This window comes from Micropterus dolomieu, linkage group LG16, assembly GCF_021292245.1.
Source record: "Micropterus dolomieu isolate WLL.071019.BEF.003 ecotype Adirondacks linkage group LG16, ASM2129224v1, whole genome shotgun sequence".
NCBI classification, from domain to species: Eukaryota; Metazoa; Chordata; class Actinopteri; order Centrarchiformes; family Centrarchidae; genus Micropterus; species Micropterus dolomieu.
The window spans coordinates 14763512-14782926 of NC_060165.1; the positions used below are offsets into that span (position 1 = coordinate 14763512).

General features: G+C 38.0%; 1 protein-coding gene across 1 annotated transcript in view; it reads left to right on the forward strand.

Annotated features, from left to right (window-relative positions):
• Positions 1-19415, forward strand: part of col7a1l (collagen type VII alpha 1-like) — a 65569-nt gene that overhangs the window by 40258 nt on the left and 5896 nt on the right. The window contains exons 56-102 of the mRNA XM_046072423.1: positions 493-531; positions 647-700; positions 822-854; positions 2714-2779; positions 3013-3057; positions 3196-3231; positions 3315-3341; positions 3429-3500; positions 3700-3762; positions 4009-4026; positions 4113-4148; positions 4238-4276; positions 4360-4395; positions 4487-4615; positions 5064-5162; positions 5829-6029; positions 6450-6554; positions 7556-7600; positions 8058-8126; positions 8488-8535; positions 8645-8689; positions 8863-8958; positions 9934-9990; positions 11321-11374; positions 11451-11504; positions 11643-11681; positions 11777-12298; positions 12434-12469; positions 13499-13525; positions 13654-13713; positions 14102-14227; positions 14404-14475; positions 14727-14762; positions 14969-15028; positions 15256-15300; positions 15404-15439; positions 16656-16691; positions 16951-17007; positions 17379-17450; positions 17614-17685; positions 17793-17828; positions 17950-18030; positions 18125-18178; positions 18341-18394; positions 18513-18575; positions 18664-18726; positions 18957-19073. Coding sequence (XP_045928379.1) covers positions 493-531; positions 647-700; positions 822-854; positions 2714-2779; positions 3013-3057; positions 3196-3231; positions 3315-3341; positions 3429-3500; positions 3700-3762; positions 4009-4026; positions 4113-4148; positions 4238-4276; positions 4360-4395; positions 4487-4615; positions 5064-5162; positions 5829-6029; positions 6450-6554; positions 7556-7600; positions 8058-8126; positions 8488-8535; positions 8645-8689; positions 8863-8958; positions 9934-9990; positions 11321-11374; positions 11451-11504; positions 11643-11681; positions 11777-12298; positions 12434-12469; positions 13499-13525; positions 13654-13713; positions 14102-14227; positions 14404-14475; positions 14727-14762; positions 14969-15028; positions 15256-15300; positions 15404-15439; positions 16656-16691; positions 16951-17007; positions 17379-17450; positions 17614-17685; positions 17793-17828; positions 17950-18030; positions 18125-18178; positions 18341-18394; positions 18513-18575; positions 18664-18726; positions 18957-19073 — 3330 coding nt within the window. The remainder of the gene's footprint in view (positions 1-492; positions 532-646; positions 701-821; positions 855-2713; positions 2780-3012; positions 3058-3195; positions 3232-3314; positions 3342-3428; positions 3501-3699; positions 3763-4008; positions 4027-4112; positions 4149-4237; positions 4277-4359; positions 4396-4486; positions 4616-5063; positions 5163-5828; positions 6030-6449; positions 6555-7555; positions 7601-8057; positions 8127-8487; positions 8536-8644; positions 8690-8862; positions 8959-9933; positions 9991-11320; positions 11375-11450; positions 11505-11642; positions 11682-11776; positions 12299-12433; positions 12470-13498; positions 13526-13653; positions 13714-14101; positions 14228-14403; positions 14476-14726; positions 14763-14968; positions 15029-15255; positions 15301-15403; positions 15440-16655; positions 16692-16950; positions 17008-17378; positions 17451-17613; positions 17686-17792; positions 17829-17949; positions 18031-18124; positions 18179-18340; positions 18395-18512; positions 18576-18663; positions 18727-18956; positions 19074-19415) is intronic.

The window sequence follows — 19415 nt, forward strand, 5'->3', positions numbered from 1 at the left end:
TACTACCATCAATAGTAGTGTAGTCCTACAAAGTATCACATAGAGCTGAAACAATTAGTTTATTAATTGATTAGTCAGTTGACAGAAAAATACTGCAACAATATGGATAATCAATTATTTGTTATAGTCATTTTTCAAGCAAACATGCCAAACATTCGTTGGTTCCAGCAGTGTGATCTCTCTGTTCTATATAATAGAAATTTGAATATCTGCTGGTCAAATATAATGAGACATCAATATACATTACCCAGAGCTTTTTATTTATTTTATAGACTAAATAACTACTTAATTTATAATGAAAATAAGTCAGATGACAATAGTTAGCCCTTTCTGAATTACTTTCTAAGTTATAGTTGTTATTATATATTTTTTTCGAATCTCTTAACTAACTTGACATCTGATTGGAGTTCTAATGTTTGTAGGAGACAATAATAATCAAGCTTTCTTGAATCTTTTGAATCATCCCAATAATGAAGTAATCAATATTTGCAGGGTCCAGAGGGGAAACCTGGATTACCGGGACCATCTCTGGTGCGTGTATACGTCATTTTACATAGCTATTATTTTGTATTATTGTGTGCTGTTTATATCGTACATTTGTTTAAAGATGTGTATGTGTTGAAAAATGAAACCGTTTGCTCTGCAGGGTGGTTCTGAAAGAGATGGACTTGATGGTTTACCAGGGAAACCGGGAATGAAGGTCATACAAACTTGTGCGCACAGTTTTACTTGTATTTTTAAAATCTGCCCATGTGATTTGCATTGAGCATTGGGCCTTTACAGTATGAGCTTACTCACAAGATGCTTCATAATAACTGCAGGGTGACCAGGGACAAAAAGGAGAACCCGGCATGGTGAGTGCACCAGTGTTTTTATATGTATGTATAACCATCACACAACATGTAAGGCAACATGTTAAATTTAAACTGTAGTATCTTATTAGTACTTTTTTGAAAGGATTAACTGGTCATCCCTCAGGACCTGTTGATAATCCATCACATGGAAACTGTGGAGAGATCATTTGATTCACTTCAGTGCAATTAGATTGATTAGATTAGATTATTGTAAGAACTCATGTGATCTCATCAAGCGGTTGTTTGAGTTTGTGACTCAGGTGCTGTGACGTTACCAATCAAAAGATTATGATGTTGACAGAACATAAAAGCTCCTTGTTATGTAGTTAGGTGAATTACAGTATATTTTGTCACCTACACAAATACATGTATGAAAGGCACGTTCTTTGAATCTCAAAGCATTTTAACTCAGATCTTTTATCACACTTTAAATATCATGCATCCATGCACTTAAGATGTTTTATGTTTTTGTCGCGATGCTTTAATGTTTTTTCTAATGTTTTTGTCAGCTTTATACTATTCTGAAGAAATGTGATTTCATTTTAACAGTTTTTTGTTTTGCTGTTGACATAGCCCATAAACTTAGATACTTAGAGGTGTTTTTCCCAACTGTGTGCCATAAGTAGGAAAGATGTTTAAATTCTGTGTAAATGCAGAAATGGGAGATGATGCCCATTAAGAATGGCAATAAATAGAATATCTGGTTCCTGGGACGGTAGTAAAGGGCAACAAATAAACTTCGCTGGATCCCATTTGGATCTCATTCATGGCTCCTTCAGTTTTATACATCTCAGGTATATTTGGCACCGTACATTTTGCCAGACTGTGGTTTAGTATTGGCTTACCAGAGATGTGACGTAGATGAAACATGCAGCAGAGCGGAGACTAAAAGCTTCACTAATACATAGAATAGAGCAAATTATTATGTGTAATACGAGAGTGTCGAGCTAAGTCTAGTGAAACTCAGTCTCAATCATGCTAGGATGAGAAGCAGGCAAGTGGGGCCGTTTTATTGGAATATAGCTGAACCTTTGTTGGTGGAAACTGTCTAAATGATACAAGAAGTAGCCCAAATTATCACAACTAGCCCAAAACAAATTTTACCCTCACCTTCAGTTGAAAACCATGCAATTTGGAACCACTGGTTGGGAATAAGTATGGTGTCTTTTCTGCAGTAAATGTGAAAGCAGAATTGTTGTGGAGAAGAGGAGCATATACTTCCCTGAAATATTACACATGTTGTTCATTCATGTCATGCCGATAATTTCATTATTTGATTTATTAAGTCCTTTTACATAACCCACAGTAAAGATTTCACTAAGTAATCTATATGCTGGGTTCCTTTTTTTGCCTTTATTTATTACTTTATTTACTCCTACCTATTTGAGTATCTTTTTAACAAGTACTCAAGGCCATTATGGATTACGTTCAAAGGATGTCCTACACTTGTTGGTCCCCTGTATCTGAACAGAATTAGGTAAAAAAGCCTTCATGTTTGCTGCACCTTCTGCTTGGAACCTTCTTCAGAACTCGTTGAAACTGACTGCCTTTATTTCTTATAGGCAGTTTGTTTCAACACTGAAGGATATGGATGTTACTTATGTATGTATGATTGATGTCTTTTATATGTTGGAAACTTGTCCTTTATGTCCTTTTATACTGCGTCTTGGCCAGGTCTCTCTTGCAAAAGAGATTTTAATCTCAATGAGACTCACCTTGTTAAATAAAGGTTAAATAAAAAAATAAATAATAAAAAAATGATTTACTTGTTAGTGTCTTATACCAACGCTTGTACTTCATATAATTTCAAACGGTTTATTAAATGAAAGGTTTGTTTTTGTATGTGTGCATGTGAACAGAAGGGCGATAAAGGAGACCAAGGCCGGGTTGGGATTGCTGGAATGCCTGGTTTACCGGGAACTCCAGTGAGTATCACTCTGAATCATGACGCCTGTGGCTGAAACATTACCTAATCATCCTTTATATATTTGTAATGGTGACAGTCAGTACTGGAGTCTACATTCTAGCCAGTATAAGGAGGTATATATGTATTGTTATAGGTATATAATTAGTGAGATCCTGCTGCTTTTCCACCACAATAATCAATCAGAAAAATATCTCCAGAGACTGATGTTGTTTTATTTCCTCTGCTCTACAGGGGAGACCTGGCATTGATGGGAAGAGGGGCCTGCCAGCAAAAGATGTGAGGGCATTTTCATCAACAGTTACAGCACTATGCTGTGTGATACCAACTGGATGACTTTGATGCTTGACATCTATGTTATTTTGACATTTTTGCAAAGGTGAATTATTAAAATAAATAATTTTTTTCTTTTCACAGGGAGAAAGAGGGCCAAAAGGGGACGATGGCAAAAAGGTCCTTAACATGTATTGCAACCAACCAAAACATTTATGAAGCCATTTTCTTTGATACATGTGGTGACTGTGCTCTCATTCTAGGGAGACAAGGGAGATGCCGGCGCAAATGTAAGCAGTTTTGAACAAAAAATGAATAAAACAAACTCTGTGAGAAATCTGAGGTTACACCTTTAAAGCATCTCTCTTTCTTCACAGGGTAAAGATGGAAGAAAGGGGGAAGCAGGACCTCCAGGTTTGCCTGGTAGGCAGGTGCTTGTCACTCCAGAGGTAAAAATTATCACCTGTCAGCTTGTCAATGATTTATTGAACGGCAAAGCAGATTTCTTACTCTGTATTCAGGGTTATACTGGTATCATTATTACTATGGCTCATTTCTCATTGCTGGCGATTCAGAAAAAATGTAAGCAGGTCCACCTTGACCTGCCTGGCTACTTAAACCTTACTTTTTATGTGGATCCGTTCTCAGGGTGCCACTATTGACGAACTCCGCCAAGCGTTTCCGATCCCAATGGGTCCTCCAGGAGCTACTGTGAGTTTAATGTTTACACACAACATGTTTCTAGATATTTTTATTTCGTGAATAATGGCAAATTATTTCAGCTGTTGCATGGCATAATGCATATTTTGCCCAGCATGGCGTCTTAGTCATGTATAGTGCTTTTATTGTGGGTTGCAATGAGTTGTACCAGTATCTGCCATCAGATATGGCGATCTTGATGTCATGCATTGTAGATGCATGTTCCAATGTCTTGCTCCTCTGTTTCTGTGTGTTTAGGGTTCACCAGGAATGAAGGTAAGATGGTAATGGAGTGTATACTGAAACACAGTCATAAAAAAACTGATATATTGGCTGTGTAACTCATTTGTCTTTTTTTGCAGGGTGATAAAGGAGAAAATGGCCTGAAAGGAGACAAGGTAGTGCTTGAGCGTTATCCCTCAAAAATATAGTATATGGAAATGGAAATTACATTATTTTCACTGCACTTAATTTAATGTTTCTGCAGGGTGATGCTGGAGCTCCTGGGAAATCAATTGAGATGAAGGTGAATACACAATGTAGTAATTCCTCCTCTGGGATACATGCTTTCTTTTTGCACTTTGAGCAGCATGTTTTCTTCCTCTTTAGGACATTGAAGTGATGTTTGAAGCCTACGGTATAAGGGTGAGCTCTGAGCATGGCATTGTACAAACTTTAAGGTTGATAGAGTTCATAACAGGATCTTGACCTTCTCAATAAAAACACTTTTTCTCAGCTGCCTTTGCTGAAGGCTTTGATTGACAGGCTACTGCAGGACGGAATAGAGGAGCTGCTTCATGTGCTCGGCACCTCCAAGAAAACAAAAGAAAACACACACACCTCCAACATCATCACTGAGTACACAGTATGTAAATAGTCCGTATATGTTATCAAATGCATTTACTGAATAACTTTCAATCCTTTCATCTTTCAGTAATCAGTTTCATGGTCTCTTTTTTAACAACAATTAATATCATAATCCCATATGGATCACATTTATGGCTCCTTCAATGTTATACATGCGAGGTATATTTGGCACCATATATTTTGCCAGACTGGTTTATTATTGGCTCACCAGAGATGTGATGTAGATGAAACATGCAGCAGAGCAGAGACTAAAAGCTTCACTAATACATAGAATAAAACAAATTACGATGTGTAATATGAGATTGTCGCTCGTAGGGACATTTGAGTCATTTGTATCCTACTCACTCTTATCCTTTATGTCATTAAACAAAAGATCCCGACATTTCCAAAACAAGGGCAGTAAAAAATAAAATGATGCTTGTTTTTTATTTGTGTTGTCTCAACAGAGTTCAGTGAAGTTTGAACTCACTGACCAGCCACTGTCAGAGCTGGATACCATTGAGGACCGTGAATTAGAACAACACGTTACAGAGTCTTTGTCATTTGTAAGTAAAACCTCAAAATCTCCATCTTGAGTGTTTAAATCTTATTTTCCTAAAGTAAGGGGGGGGGGGGGGGGGGGGGGGGGCGGTCTGCCTGTATGATGAGACTACTCAACCTGTTTCCAAGACAAATCAACTTGTCTCCAGGATTTTTCTCAAATGAAGAGTTCATTTTTGAGTTCGTTTTTTTTTTTGTTGATATTTTAAGAAAAGGGTGCAAATTACTCTGAAAAAGAAATTTCAGGAGACAAGGTGCTGTAGGCCCATTCTTGTTTGATTATAATAAACTTCAGCAACACTTGTAGTAACAGAACAACTTTATTGTAAAAAAAAAAAATGAAGAATTACTCATATCTTTAGACAAACCCCTTACCTCTTTACCAATTTAGGAGAATGATTAACCTGAAACAACATGTCCATATACCACACCCATCTTTAAGTGAAATCCCCTTGGCAGCCAAGTTTGTATAGGACTGTAAAAAAACTCCTACTCTAAAACAAAATTCCTACTCTAATCATATCAGTACTCTATAATATGATCTGCTGTCATCAATTGTCATTACACTCCACCTGTGTATTGTCTCAAATATGCTTCTACCACAAGTAGATGCTACTTGTCCCAGATAGCATATTCTCTGACTTCTACTTATTCTGTCTTCTCATGTGAAGGACCCTTTAAATGAAACCGCAGAGGGTCCCACTTTATGGACTGTCACCACACTGAGCAGAGAGCGGGAGCTTGACAGGATTGAGACAAAGTTAAAGGGATCCACAGGGAAGGAGGTAGTTGGTGGGGACAGTGACGGAGCCTCTTCTCTCAAAATAAATCTGACTGTCAGTTCTGCTTTCAATTATACAACGACCCAGGAGGTAAGGACTTTTTACAATAAAGTATACCAACTTTAAATGTGAAAACAAGCTGAGTACATTAGACATGTTAATCATTTTATTGTTTATATAGAGACTGGCATATATAGATAATTTTTCAGCAACATTTGAAAGTCGTACATATTATAACTGGGAGCTTTTAAATGTGTACACAGTGGGATCTGAGTTCAAAAGTAGCTTAGTGCCTTGTTTTCAAATTATTTTCTCTATATCTCTCCCATTTTCACTCAGACTCTTTATTTTCACACATACAGAAAAATTATAATGAATAATAATGAATAATAATAATTAGATAGATGGCCACATTTTCTGGAAAAAAACCTAAACAAAACACAGTTTGCATTGTCTAGCATCTATGTTCTGCTGATTGCCAAACGCTCAAAATTCAAATGTGCATGTCAGACGGTTTCAGGGTTACCAGAAAATGTGGTGAAGGCTGTTCTCCTCACTCAGGAAGACTCTCTGAAGAAGAACTCAGGGCAAAAGAAAAACAGGGAACGTGGGAAGGTAAAGCTACCGTGGACATGTTAATCGATGACTGGCTTTCCTGATCATAAACAAGCATGAGTATTGTTTCATATATTATATTCACCATAAAACGTAAAATACTCCGGGGATCATTTTTTAACAAGTGTAATTATGTTTCTTGACTGTCTTTCATAACTTTAATGTATATTATTGAAGGAGCATATCGGTATTGCATGTTTTAGCTCACCCTTCCTAACTTCCAAGTATTTACAGATTTCAGTTATTGCCACTATGGTGACTTACTTACAGAGACTTGAAACTTGTTTTTTCTTTTTTTGACAATGTTAAGGTATTGTCGCTTGGTAATGCAGATGGCAGCAGGGGCTTTTCGGAAAACATGTAGATGTTTTTTAAAGACATACAGACATCCTGGTGTTGAAGTACTAGGATTACCTACCTCAAAAAAGTCTGTTTGTATGTTTCATTTTGCAATTGTTCCTTGTATATATAATTTGCATTATAATTAATTGCACTGCACCAGTTCAACAATTTCATAAAACAAATTTAAAAAAGCCTGATGTGATCTAAAATCAGTGGCTGCCTGGAAGGAAGGACATCAATCTAGGCAATTTATGGCACATTTCATTACAGGTAAACTAAATGTGCTTTGCATTAAAGTGCATACAAAATGTGACATGAGAACATAGTAGAATGTAATGAGAGAATCTAATACATTTACATTTTGGAATGAATCCAAAAATGGTCATCAGTAACGTAAAGTATATTTGATTTGTAATAAATGGGCTGAAACATGCAAAACCGTCAGTGTAGTCCTACAAATAGATCTAAACCATTTGTTAACTTTAACACTAAGGGTTCCTAAACTACTTGTATGTGAAGGTGTTGCATTTATTTTTGATTTTCATTAACTATCCCCCTCTTGATTATCTCCCCCAACTCAAAATATCAACTCATAGTTTCGTACTTGATCGTCAACGTCTGAAGCATGAAAAATCTTTTTCTGTGAACTTCTTAACCAGGGCAAAGGAAATAAAGGACGACATAAGAGGCAGAGACAACGCCTGGTAAATGTCCTTGAAGGGGTCAAACTAAACCTGAAAACATTGCCATACCCCCAGCTAAACAAACAAACAAACAAAAAACCCAAACTAACACAGCCATCTCACCCTGCAAAATGTAAACACATGGCTAACATGACATTAACATGTCAAGCATAACATAGCAATAACAGCTTTAGCACTAAAAATGTAATACAAATGATCATAATAAACTAACATTTTTAAAATATAACACAATTAACCAGTTACTTTATACATGGTGTGGCTAGTAAAACTAAAAGCATGCATTTGTCTCAGCGTTCATGTACGTCTCATTATATACAGAACAGACTAGAACATTTTGATTAATGGGTTTCTTTGTAGTCGCTTGGCATTGTTGTCTTCCAGCCATTGACACAAATGATAAATTATGATCTCCAGCGGTATCTTCCTGTAATTATTGTCATGTCTCCTTTCTCTAAAGACAAGTGAAGAGGACAAGCAAGACGAAGAGGAGTTTTATAACGGCGAAGAATACAGCTATGAGTACGAGGTGGGCAGCTGCGGCAATGAATGACTAATTCGTGAACGGTGGGAAACTTTGATTCATGATGTGAGATTGGAGCGTTGCCGTAGTGGGTGCCTTCTTGTTAACAGACCTGTCAAACTCATAATCAAATCGCCTGGGATTTTTCGTGTCTTTTTTTGTAGCAGTGTGTCATCTGTGCCCACACTAAATGCTGGAACGAGTTGATTAATGACACGCCCACTACCTGAATTTATTATTAAGAATAAATTAGTTTGTCATTACATCCCACTGCATGTTCTCTGCACATCATCCGCTGGAGTGTCTGTAAGTTGTGTTGGAGTAGTGTTTAAAAGCTATGATGAAATACTTTTCTTGTTCTAAACAGGAAGAACTCTCCACAGATGCTTTTCAGGAGAGCAGAGACAACAGACAGGTACATTTGCTTCAAACAGCATGCTCTCATCTGTTTCAGCTGGGATGGAGTTAAAATGTGCTGATTCATTTTTAATGTAAAATATGTTCCATATTTTTATTATATGCAGCTTGAAGTCCAAACAGATGAATTTCCCTATCCGGTGGATAAAAAGGTGAGCATTAATAATTGTGTAGCCCAGATGATAAGAAAAACTAATTTGCTGTTGCAAGGCTGACACTGTACTGTGATAGAAAGGGAGCACAGACAGCTGAGCTCAATTCTGTGCTGCTCTGCAGTATCTGAAGAATAATAATAACATATTTCTGCTGTTTTTGTCTTTTGTAGGAGGAACAATTACCCACACACAGACCTGCCCAGTTAGAAACCTCCAGTCATCCTTCAACATCCTCCTCAGACAGAGAAACAGACACTATGCTCAATGTATGATGTATTACGAAATGAATCTGAAACACATGAATGAAAGCATTTGGTTTGTCAACAGCTATTTTAGTGATCAGCAGTTTATCACAATTTGCAGTGAGGAAACAACGAAAATTATCAAAACCAGTCAAAACACCTCATCCCAATACATCCGCTGAAAGAATAGTACAGGACAGGACAGTAAGACAAAGAAAAGGGTAAAACAGGGAATAGTTGTCCATAAATGCCAAGAAATGTTGTATCTCCAGTGTCCATAGTGGCCGTAGTAGAATTGTCCAAAAACGCTGAAGTTGTTTGTTCACTGACGCAGCCTGGGGATGTCCAGTATGATTTAGATAACTTCAAAGTTCAAGTAAGCTGCACATACAGCCACACTCAGAGTGCCACATAAATCAACAGAATATACTAAGCTGCTGCCATCCATTTACTTTCTGGTATAATAAATAAAGGGATCCCAGATCTTAACAAGTTTACAAGTTTATAAGTCACACGAGGAGTCACTAATCACTGAGCCATTTCGTAAAACAAGATGTCTGTGAAGATTCTCAGTCATCCAGGTCATAGTTATCCAAGGAGAGGCTTCTTCACTCCAGTTTGGACCTGAAGAAGCCCCTCGGATAAGAGGTCCACGTACCCTTGATCTTTTCCTTCCTTGGATTCTTAAAACAAGGAGCGAGGGTTTATTTTCTATTCTTTCAAAATAACCATTTTTTGCTGTAACCATACAAGTCATTAAAAGTCTGTTGGGTCTCCTTACATTGTGTGTATGACATAATGTCATATCAGCTGAGTAAATGTAAAAAAAAAAAACTTTTTAAAGCATTTTAACAGCAGTCGGCACGCAATTGAACCCATCCAAAAGATGGCGTTGTTTGGAGCTGATTGGAAATGCCACGTATAGATTTTTACTCAACATGTTGCTTCACTTTTTAAGTGTTTCTAACTGTCACATTCTTATCTGTCCTTTGCTGTTAGGACCAGGATGAAGCATCACTGCCTACACCTCCCATCACAACAGAAGACCCAGACAAGGTAGAGCTGTGATCTTAAATCATACAGACTTGAATCCTAACTGAATGTTTCTGAAGGTCCTTGCATGCCTTGGAATGCAAATCTTTTTAATTTACACTTAACACAAGAACATGCTTTCTCCTTGTCATAAAATATAGTATTCCATAAATAAACCAAGCTTTAAGTAATATAGAAAAAGCACTTCACATTATATTTCAAAACCTTTTCTTCTTTCTACCTACCATGAAAATTTCACCAGTGTAAAAAGTTGCACGTTTGCATAAGACTAATATTATTCCATCATAGAAAATTTTAATTCACAAAATTCCCAACGCATGAGATAGGACAACATTTTTCGAGCAGCATGCTTTTAGCATGATTTCTCTGAAGCTTGTCTGAATGCGAATGAGCAGAAACCGTAGCCTTGTCCGACTCTTTAGGAATGATTTACTGACAAATAAAAAATCCCAGAGAGTTACTTTTAATACTTTCTCTCTCTCATTTTTTTTTAAACAGGACATCTCTTAATTCCCAAGAGACTGTGACTATAGCGTGTTAAGCATTCATAAGAAAGCACACACTGCACGGAGAGTGTGACTAAACTGTGAACTGTTTTGCTGGTGAGGAGCTCTGACCCTGACCAACGTTTCATGAGGAAGGACTTCTTTCCACACAGACACGATGTCAGTCACTCAAACCTATGGCCATACCAAAGTTACCTTGATACCTTGTATCAGGGCAAATTTTTTCAGTAGAACTCTGTAGAAAATCAGGCACCAGCAATATCAGAATTGTTTCTTTGTGTCCAGGTTATTTTCATTCTTTACTTGGTTCAGTGTAATCACCAGTGTAGCCTTTACTTTACTTACCTTGTCTAACTTATTTATTAAGACATATATATTTTTCTGTAACAAATAAATGTCACAGCACATAAAACACAACAACAAAACATGTGTCAACAATTTAAATAAATTTTTCTTTGAAGCTGTAATGAAATTTTATTTATTAAAACATGGAAAATATCTTTTGTTTTTAATTAACCAAACATCGTTAGATACCATATATTATTTGAAATGTAGTGGTACTATAAGCAATTTGGTAGCCAAATCAAACACTCTTTTCACTGGTGAACTTTTTCCCTGTTTTTTAATTGTTCTGTCTGTGTTTAACCTCTCTGTGCATGTATCCATCAGTAAAAATGTTAAAATAACTTTATAAGCAAGTCTGTGTCTTTCTTTCTTACATGTTTACCATCATGTACATCAAAGCACACATTACTACAGCTGTTTGATAGTACGCATCAAAATGATTGCACTACATTTGCTCATGAGATTTTTGGGGGCCTTGACAGGTGCCTAGATCCCACATCAGGGTGAAGAAAAGCCCCCCCTGGCCTGATTTCATGGTAAGTGTCACTTGGTCATGTGGAAGTCAGACTGATAATGATAAAAATGGCAGTACTAATCATTTTAAAATTTTAGGTGTTCATGCCTGGTGCCCCGGGTGGAAGAAATCGTTTCATGGAGGCACAAAAAGTAATTTCTTTTTCACTTTGCAGTGTTTAAAAAATGAAAACTTCATACATGAGACTCAGTTTGCAAAATATTAAAGTGCAATTTCATGGTCACTGTCTGTGGACAGCAAATGAGATTGCCCCTTCACTTTAATTTCAGCCTCTGTCTTCTGGAGCTCAAGGTTACAACAGCTGGAATGTAAGTCTGTTATCAACAATTTAGATAATAAGTATTATTCCAAATAAAGATGGTGCAACTTATAAATACATTGATTTATGTTATAAAACTTCCAGAGCAAGAAGCAAGAAAACCCTGACCTTCAAATACATACCAGGAGGCACAGGCAAGATTGGAAGGAGAGACAGCGACACAGTGATACAGAAAAAGAGTTTTATGCAGAAACACAAGGTGGAGGAGAGGTGCAGGGTAAAGCTGAAGAAGCGGAGAAGTTAGGAATGGAGCAAGATAAAAGAATAGAAACAGATGGATATACACAAACAGGCCCTGATCCAGTCTATGGGGAGGAGGAGAGGAGTGGAGACTACAACTGGGAGACTGAGGAGGATGTCGATCGAGAGAGGGATGGAGAGGAGGAGGAGCTGGAGAGGGAGAGAGAGAGGGAAAGGTTGGAGATGGAGAGAGAGAGAGAGGAGCTGGAGAGAGAGAGGGAGGCCGAGCTCGAGCTGGAGAGAGAAAAAATGGAGAGGGAGGAGTGGGAGAGGAGGAGGGCGGAGCTGGAGAGACGGCGAGAGGGGGGTTATGACGAGGAAAGTGCACAGCCATACCCATACCCTCCAGAGTATTTTTACCTGAAGGTAAGGGCACAAAGTATTCATCTATAACACCATCATCATTATGAAATACTCAACTTGTGATATAAGTTCAACAGTAGGCAGAATAAATGTCTGTTTATTTAAGCAATGCTGTTCTAAACACTTTTTATGCAATAGGGTCAACAAGGTGAGAGTGGAAAACCAGGACAAAAGGTGACTAAAGATACTTTAAACATTAAGACAAGACTTTTAAACATTACCCATTGTAAAGCTGAAGACACAATCAAAGCTGTTACGTTATGAAGGTAAACATTCCAGTTAGTATTACAGGACATATATGCAAAATAAATAAACTTTTATTGAGTCTGTCTTATTAGGATTTAATTTAAAAAACAACAAAAACTAAGTGTGTTTAAATTTTGGCAATCCTGATTTAAATGGTCAGTTCACCTAAATGGCAAAAAGCATTTTCTTACTTACTTACATGTATCTAACAATGCAATGCTTTTAGTTGCTGTAGGAAGCTTTGAGCTAGGGAGCATGCTAATGTTAACAAAAACGCTAAAATGCTTTCAATCAAAACCCGAACGCCAACCCGCTGGTGGTGTTGGAGTAACAGGGACATTGTTCAGTTTCTAAAAGTATTTTTTCAATGCCATGCCCCACAAACAAACATCCATTCTTTTCCAATGAAATCTCAGAAGCTGAAACATGGGCACATAACCTGAGAAGAAAATATGTTTTGTTTGGTAATATGGGTGAACTCACTATTTAAACTGAAACATATCCTCCCATTGTCAGGATATACTGAGTCACCGATATCGTCCCCCTGATTATGCTGAATTAAAGCATCATTATCATCATCCTAAGATCACAGAGCAAGAATAACAGTCGCCACACGAAATGTGCCACCAGTTCATAAAAATATCATTGCGGCTCTCCCCATGTATCATTGCATCAGTAAATGACATCAGAGCTCAGGGAGAACTTCTCTCGTGTCTCGCCTGTCAGTAAAGTCAGTTGACTCCAGGCCTTTGATGTTCCCTCTGCTCTATTTCTGTTGACTGTGAGACAGTAGATTAAAGCAGACATTAATAATTCCCCTTGTAAAACATGCTGGCAAGTTTTTTCTTTATTTCAAATTCCTCTGTGTTGGTTTATTTTGGCTCATGAAAAACAATGTGCTGTGGTGCACTTTAACTTTCTAGCTGATATGTGCTCTTTTTGTCCACACTTTTTCAGGGTGAAATTGGTGAAAAAGGACAAAAGGTCAGTGTTTACTCATAAGCTGTTGTTTGCGCCATTTGTATAGTTTGTAGCAGTGAAGTCCAGGAGCTGAGATTTTAATTGAAAGGAATGATTGTGAAACATTATAGAGACATGTTTTGTGTTTGTAGGGAGAGCCTGGCATCGGCCACAGAGGTCCAGAAGGCCAAGCTGGTCCTCCAGGACAGAAGGTGAAACCTCTTTCCTCACTCTTAAAAAGTAAAAGAAAGAAAAAGAAAAATACAAGCATTTTCTTATTTATAATGTCCTTTCTAAATCAATTAATCCCTGCAGTCTTTTCCATGACATTTACTTTGATTGACTTTGTTTCCCATCATAGTTTTAATTTAGGGAATTTAATTGCCTCAGTGACTCACTCTCTCATTTAAAATTGGGTTTGAGCATGTAAACTGATAAAAGAAAAAAGGAGTTTATTTGAAGGCAATTACTCAAAAGTAATAGAAGAGACTATTAATTACATTACATTAAACAAGTGACCTTTAACTGTGTGTTTGTCTTTCAAACATTTCAATTGTCCCTATCTTTCTCCCCCTTTTCCCTCTCTTTTCGTTACCTTAGGGTGAACCAGGTGAGTCCGGGCCACCAGGTGCTCAGGGCATCCAGGGTATCCGTGGTAATGCAGGCATCCAGGGCTCCCCAGGCCTGAGGGGTCTCCCAGGGGACCCAGGAGAGCCAGGCAGAGAGGTACATCATCATGTATCAACTTACAAGTTGCCATTTAGCTCACTTTGATCAGACAAAATGAAGACGGTGAAAGTATGTGAAGATGATTTGTAATTGTGAATGAATGCAGAAATGGAAAGAGAAAGTCGCTCTATTGGGTATAAAAGAGACATAAGATGTTTTGTGCGTTGGTGCAGGGTGACCGAGGTAAAAGGGGGAAGAATGGATCACCTGGAACCCCTGGACCTCGAGGAGCAGCAGGAGCTCTTGTAAGAAAATACAAATGATCTAAATGTTTGCAAGTGCTGCATCTGATTTTGTGTTTTTTCATGGAGCCGCCTTCTCTAAAAGAAATACACTTACAATCGTGAATATTTAAGTTTCACATATGGAGTATGACTAAAAACCCTCTCAAAACATTACTGGACTCTGTTTTATCATTATGTAATCTTAGGGACATTTTAATTATAAGATTAGTTAATAATGTTTTTTTGTTTTTGTTCTATTTGCTCTGAAAAAGGGTCTGCCTGGTATACCTGGAGTAAAAGGAGAAAAGGTACAAATACTGTGCATATAAAATTACTTGAATCCGACTGCGCACTGTTATTTTCATTTTGATCTGTTAAAAGAGATATGTCTGTAATAATTGACTTACAATTGTGGGTTTTTGGTTGCTTCTAAAATGTGCAGTGTGTAAAAACGTGTGTGGGGGGCTTTTCTTCACCCTGATGTAAAGTTGGTACTTTATCTTATCCTCATCAGGGTGACAGTATCCCTGGAGAGCCTGGCACCAGGGGGCTGGCTGGCTTCACAGGCAGAAAGGTGAGGATTGTGAACAGGTTTAGTTTATGTTTAGGATTGACAAATTCCTAATCTCAGCTATTGTAATGTAGAATATCACACACTTACTGTGTACACCAGTTTGCGTAACAGTTTAGGATTGTCTTTGCTTGTCTGCCAATTAAGGCTTCTTGCATACAGTATTTAATACTTTTCTGTATTGTTGATGAATTATGCAGAAATCTTAAAATATGTATTTTCTTTTTTAGGGTGAAAATGGCACTCCAGGTGTTAAAGGGGTTCCTGGGCATATAGTAAGCAACTTTTAAAAGCCACACAACTGAGTGTAACATTTCCTTTAAGACCATTAGAGTTTCACTTGGAGTCAAAATCTTTTTGTTTTACCTTTTTTACTAGGGTCCAAAAGGCTTGCGCGGCAGCAAAGGTGAAAAGGTGAGCTGTCATTTCACATGATGATGACATAATTGTGTTTGATACAGTACAGCTGCACTTTTAAAGTTACTCCTTTCATATGAATCCTTCACTCAAGTCACTAACCTCATTATATGCCAATACTGGAATACTGTGATGATTGACACCAATTTGGAGTCTCTAATTTCAGCAGACTATAAGAATTTGTAAGTTGTTTAAATTCAGTGGGATTCAGTGCATGCTGCAAACCCTGTTCCGTCTCATTCAGAGGCACCCCTAAAAGTTAAATTGAGATGTGAGAACGCCACAGGGCTCTGGAGTCATGTATGTCATTTTGTCCTGCTGAAATCTTCACTTGGGGTGGGGCACCCAGTGTCGAACCAAGTATGTTTCCTAAACTATTACATCACAAGTGCGGGCCCGCTCTGTAGCCAGCAGGGGGGAGAGTTGATAGATTTTTGGACTGATTTTGTCTGTGCCAGCTTCAGACCCAAGCGTCAGCGTGTTGTAATGGAACCAGGCTACATCCATACTTTCAAGCATTCCTGCTGTTTTCCGACCTCTTTCTTCATCCAGAGTGTGTTCACCCAAAGGACTACAGCTAGTAGTTGATGTTTTTGTACTTGCAGTGCAGTTTCTGTAAAATCTATAAACCATGGTGCACAAAAAAACCATCACTGAAGATATTGACCTTGACCTTGGCTGCCTGCATGTACCTAATCTTTATTTACACACAAGACTCGTTGTTGGTTGTTGGTTGTTTGCGTCAATAGTGGGGTATGAGGTGTGAGCGAAGAGGCCAATATTAATTTGAAAGTCAAGGTGCTCGTACAGACTCCTTTTCAGTTTTAATATAGCAATGTGCCATTCATTTTGAAGTGTCAGCAGGTCCAGACTGTGTTGATAGGAGCGACATCAGTTTTTTAGTCATATTTGTTTGTTTTTTTCCCCACTGAAGTGTCGGAACTGAGCGTCTCATTCATGTCAAATGCCACAAAACCTTGGCAATGTTGTGTGCAACAACTGTTTATGAAATTTTATCAAAGGTGGATTATATCGGATTGGCATTTTTAGTAGTGTGACGGGATTTAAGAAAATGCTGTGAGGGCTCAGCAGGTTTCCTACTGCAACAGCAAAGCAGAAAGAGATATAACCCAATGTATGTACTTTTGCTGACACCTGGAATTGAAATAATCATGTTGGGAAAGTCGTTTTTAAATGCATGCTTTCTTTGCAGGGGGACCGTGGTTTACCTGGAGTCAGAGGAGAAAGGGTATGATGATTTTCATGTTTCTTTGTATTAAGTATTTAGCCTTTGCACTGATTCATTACAGTTGACTTGGTGCTTAGGTATACCAAAAGACATGCAGTTTGTTTGCAGACAGTCCACATTGTGTATCGTACAAGACCAAACACGGAAGAGGTCCACATAGCTCAATGTATCCGTGGGAATTCACATCACACTGCTTTATCATTTGTTATAGATTACATTGAGTTGCAGCTTGTATTCACAATTGAATCCCTTCCTACAGGGGAGTGTGCTTCAAATCCAAGGACCCCGTGGATTTAAGGGTTCCAAAGGAGACCCGGTGAGATCCTCTTGAAGTTGTCCTCATTTATAGTATTGCTCAATATATTTAAGTGAATTTTAGGAAAGGAAGTTTCTGACAATATTTGTTATGTGATTTCACTTACAAATACAACATTTATTTATTCCCACAAGGGCAGTTGTACTGAGCATCTCTCACAGCCAGGTCAACAAATACAAAATACAAAATAAGAGCAATAACGCTCTTACAGTCAAATCTGTGATCTAACAGTCAAAGTCTTTAAAAACTATATGTGGAACTAGGATTAAATGCTTTAATAAATACTTTTTATTTCCAAACATATCTAAAAAGAAACATAAAGTAAACACATACAAAGATCTATGAAAAACTGAGTGGATGTGTTGTTTCAGGGTGAGCGCGGTACACCAGGTTTTGATGGCGACAAAGGAGAAAAGGGCGAGGACGGTCCTCCTGGAGTCAAGGTAATAAATCCACAACTAAAAAACACAAAGAAGTAGATTACTTTCCATTAGACATTTAGCAATGTCATACAGTCTCTGATAGTCTTCATACTTTAATTTTAACACACGGGACTGCAAAAAAGAATCATAAATTATGGAATGTATTTCAAATGTTTTTTAAAAGGGCTTAAAGGGAGGTGCAGGCACTAAGGGTGCACTGGGACGATTTGGCGCTCGAGGACCAGTGGGCCAGAAAGTAAGTGAGGGTACAATTTAATATCTTGACACTAAAGTAATGTTAGTTCAACCGTTCAATACTTTTATGCTAGTGTTTTGTGTGAAATCGTCTTCTTTTCCTGACAGGGAGATCCAGGAGAGCCAGGACTTAATGGAGAGATGGTAGAGCTACAGTATAAACATAAACAAACAAACATTGAGTAATTGTTAACATTTTGGAAACAAAATTCAGTTTTTAACTTCAGGGAATACTTATACAGTAAAATCCACAATGTGATTTAAGGGTCACAGTGGGGACCATGGAGTGGATGGAGCCAAGGGAGACAAAGGAGATTTAGGGCTGCAGGGCCAGAAAGGCAATCAGGTGCATTGAAAATCTACATCTAACCAATAATGTTAAGTTTTTAAAGATTCAACGTTATTTTAGTTATTTTTATTTGTTTTATTTTACTCCACAGGGTGATCCAGGAGAACCCGGCTTACCAGGAGACAGAGGGGAGAAGGGAGAGAAGGTGGAGGCTGTTATTATTTGTCACAGTTGCCCTACTGATTGTTTTTTCCCCACCTTTGGTCCCTTGGTGGTGTCCTATTTTAGGTTCTTTATTCGCAGGATATTACTGTATTCTAACTTCTGTTTGTGCAGTCATGTTCTAAAGTGTCATCTGCTGTTACAGGGTTTCAGAGGTTTTCCTGGACGCATTGGGAGTCCAGGCCTGGATGGAGAAAAGGTTAGGCCTGAATTACCATCTGACTAGACCAAAAGCAAAAAACATTTATCCAACAATGAAGAAATCCACTCAGTAAATTAAATAATTCTGTATGCAACATGGTGTCTTTGCAAAACAGGGAGACATGGGGTTCTCCGGGACCCCTGGCATACCTGGACTGAATGGGCTCACAGGGCGCAAGGTAAACATTAAAGTGTGCACATATTTCTCATTTTCTCTTCCCTAAACATGCACAAACTCATTAGTCTCATTGTGTGATATCACTTTAGGGTGAGAAGGGAGAGGGAGGTATCAATGGTGTTGATGGTGATCCAGGAGTGAAAGGAGGAAAGGTTAGTAAATTAACATCACTGGTCATTATCCAACCAATTTCACCACTGATCACTTGCTCGTCACAGTTGTATTTTGTTAAATTCCCCGTGAAAAAAATCTTTAAAATGTATGTTTTTATGTCTCAGTTTATGTGAATTATGTAAAAGAACAACATGTTTTTTTATCTTCCCAAAACCGTCATATTTTTGTGTGCTGATTCGCTTCCTCACTTTATTCTTGCTCAATACAGGGTGAAGCAGGTTTCCCAGGTTTCCCGGGGTTTAAGGGGTCAGCAGGGATTCCAGGAAAGCATGGAGATGAGGGACCACCAGGACTCCCAGGACCCCGCGGGGACACAGGGCCTAAGGTACAGTAATCTTGCTACCTTAGTATATTGGGGAAATATTACAGATTAATTGTCTCTTTATATCAAGATATCAAGCTGTTCTCTTGATCACGACTTCGCCACATCATTTTCTCAAGATAACAAATTAATAGTCGTCCAGCTCTTCTGCTTTGACAAGGACTTATTTTATCTCACTAATCAGTAGCTCATTTCCGCCAGTGTCAGATCCTCATTAATGTAAATTGTTTATCTGTGATCTCTCATGACAAATATGTCTGCTAAGCTGACATGGATGGACATCCAGTGAGCCTTGCTTTTTTATCTTAATATAATGTCATACTTAAGTCATGATTTCATTTATGA